At 69.0% G+C, this 2,175-nt stretch overlaps 1 protein-coding gene across 1 annotated transcript in view; it reads left to right on the top strand.

The window, feature by feature from the left end:
• Positions 1-2,175, top strand: part of TH (tyrosine hydroxylase) — a 6,527-nt gene that overhangs the window by 2,588 nt on the left and 1,764 nt on the right. Inside the window, exons 3-8 of the mRNA XM_008049017.1 lie at positions 113-287; positions 561-649; positions 754-821; positions 1,141-1,191; positions 1,543-1,688; positions 2,052-2,173. Of these exons, the coding sequence (XP_008047208.1) occupies positions 113-287; positions 561-649; positions 754-821; positions 1,141-1,191; positions 1,543-1,688; positions 2,052-2,173 (651 nt within the window). The remainder of the gene's footprint in view (positions 1-112; positions 288-560; positions 650-753; positions 822-1,140; positions 1,192-1,542; positions 1,689-2,051; positions 2,174-2,175) is intronic.

Genomic DNA, 2,175 nt, shown 5'->3' with positions numbered 1-2,175 from the left:
CCTCTCCTTCCCCTCCCCATCCCCCTCCCTCTCTCTCCCCGACCTCTCCTGCTCTCCCCATCTCCATCTCTCTCCTCCTCTCTCTCCCATCTTCCTGCTTTTGTCTCCTAAGACCTTTGAGGCCAGGATCCACCACCTGGAGACCCGGCCCGCCCAGAGGCCGCGGGCTGGGGGGGCCCAGTTGGAGTATTTTGTGCGCTGTGAGGTGCCCCGTGGGGACCTGGTCGCCCTGCTCAGCTCCGTGCGCCAAGTGGCCGAGGACGTGCGCAGTGCCAGGGAGGACAAGGGTGAGGCCGGTCTGTCCTTGAGAGCAGCCACACGGCCTGCCATCCCGGCGCAGGGGTTCCAGCTGGGGCACCCCTGCCCTCTCCCCTTGGGCTCCCTCCTCCTCTGGTTCCTCTCTGCCTCTGTGTCTGGGCCTGGGCCACCTGCCGTCACCACTGTCGCAGCCCCGCTGCCCCTGAGCCTCTGGGGAAGTCCAGGGGGAGGCTGCTTCAGGGCGGGCCACACGGTCCCAGGGCCCATGCCCACCGGGACCCCCTCCTCTGTCCTCTGTGAAGCCCCCTGGTTCCCACGGAAGGTGTCAGAGCTGGACAAGTGTCACCACCTGGTCACCAAGTTTGACCCCGACCTGGACTTGGACCACCCGGTGAGCGGCGTCCCACCCTGACAATGGACGGGGAGGGCTGCTGGCAGGAGCTCCCACGGCCTGGCCCCACCCCGTGTCACAACCTCCGTCCCCCTTCTCCCCAGGGCTTCTCAGACCAGGTGTACCGCCAACGTAGGAAGCTGATCGCTGAGATTGCCTTCCAGTACAAGCAGTAAGGACCTCCCCGGGCCCAGCCTCCACCCTGCAGCCTCGTGCCAGGCCTAGGGCGGGAGGGGACGGAGTGAGGCCCCCTGCCCTCGGAGGCTCTGGCCCAGGACTTTGTGTGTGTGCACTTGGGCGGGCCCCTCAAAATGCTCTGAGGTGGGCACTGGCGTTGTCCCCAAACTGAGGCACAGAGGTGAAGCGGCCAGCCGAGGCCTCACAGCCGGCTCATGGTCTGGCACGGTCCGCCTGGGCGCACCCTCCTGTTCCCTCCCCTCCCCACTCCAAGGCCGCCCAGGGGCGCACACTGACCGCTGACCCCTCCACAGTGGCGACCCCATCCCCCGCGTGGAGTACACGGCCGAGGAGATTGCCACCTGGTGAGGCCCCGGGCTGCAGCTGCATCCAGGAACAAGGAGAGCCCCAGGGACGACCCCTAGGGACGCTGGTGCAGCAGGAGAGCCTAAGGCCAGGAGGAGGAGGGACTTCCCAAGGCCCAGCACGTTGGGGTGGGCGGAGGAGGCTGCCTGTCCTGTCCGGGCAGCCCCAGCTGCTGAGAGGCGGCCCCCATGGCCCCGCCTCCGGGCGCCCCCAGAGACACCTGCAAAGGCCCCTCTTAGGGGCTGGGGTCTTCAGAGGGCGGTGAGAGCCCCGCAGGGAGGGGTGCAGGACAGGCTGCTGGGAGCCCAGCCAGGGGGCGTGGGGTGGACCCTGAGCCCCCAGGCCCACAGGAAGGAGGTCTACACCACGCTGAGGAGCCTTTACGCCACGCACGCCTGCCGTGAGCACCTAGAGGCCTTTGCGCTGCTGGAGCGTTTCAGCGGCTACCGGGAGGACAGCATCCCCCAGCTGGAGGACGTCTCCCGCTTCCTGAAGGGTGCGCAGTGGGGGCGGGGACGGCAGCCAGCGGGCCAGCCGCTGCGGCGGGAGGGGTGTGGGGGGCAGGCATGGCACAGGGGGCAGCCTGCGGGGCGGGAGGCGTGTTGGTGGGGATGGGGTGACACGGGCGCCCGCCTGCATGACAAGGGGTGAGAGCGGGGTGGGGTGACGCGGAGGCCAGCCTGTGTGATGGGCGACGTGCAGGGGGTGTGTGTGGGGCAGACGCGAGCCCGTGGGGCAGGAGGGGTGAAGTGGGGTGGGTGACTCAGTGCCAGCCTTTGTGGTGGGAGGAGAGTGGGTGCAGGCAGGTACAGTGTGGGTGCCGGTCTGCCTGGGGCCCAGACCTCCGTGTCCCTTGCAGAGCGGACGGGCTTCCAGCTGCGGCCCGTGGCCGGCCTGCTGTCCGCCCGGGACTTCCTGGCCAGCCTGGCCTTCCGCGTGTTCCAGTGTACCCAGTACATCCGCCACGCGTCCTCGCCCATGCA

Source organism: Carlito syrichta, unplaced genomic scaffold (assembly GCF_000164805.1).
Source record: "Carlito syrichta isolate Samal-C Ts95f unplaced genomic scaffold, Tarsius_syrichta-2.0.1 Scaffold130436, whole genome shotgun sequence".
Taxonomy (NCBI): Eukaryota; Metazoa; Chordata; class Mammalia; order Primates; family Tarsiidae; genus Carlito; species Carlito syrichta.
Note: the sequence above shows the minus strand (reverse complement) of the source record. Positions and strands in the feature narration are given on the sequence as shown.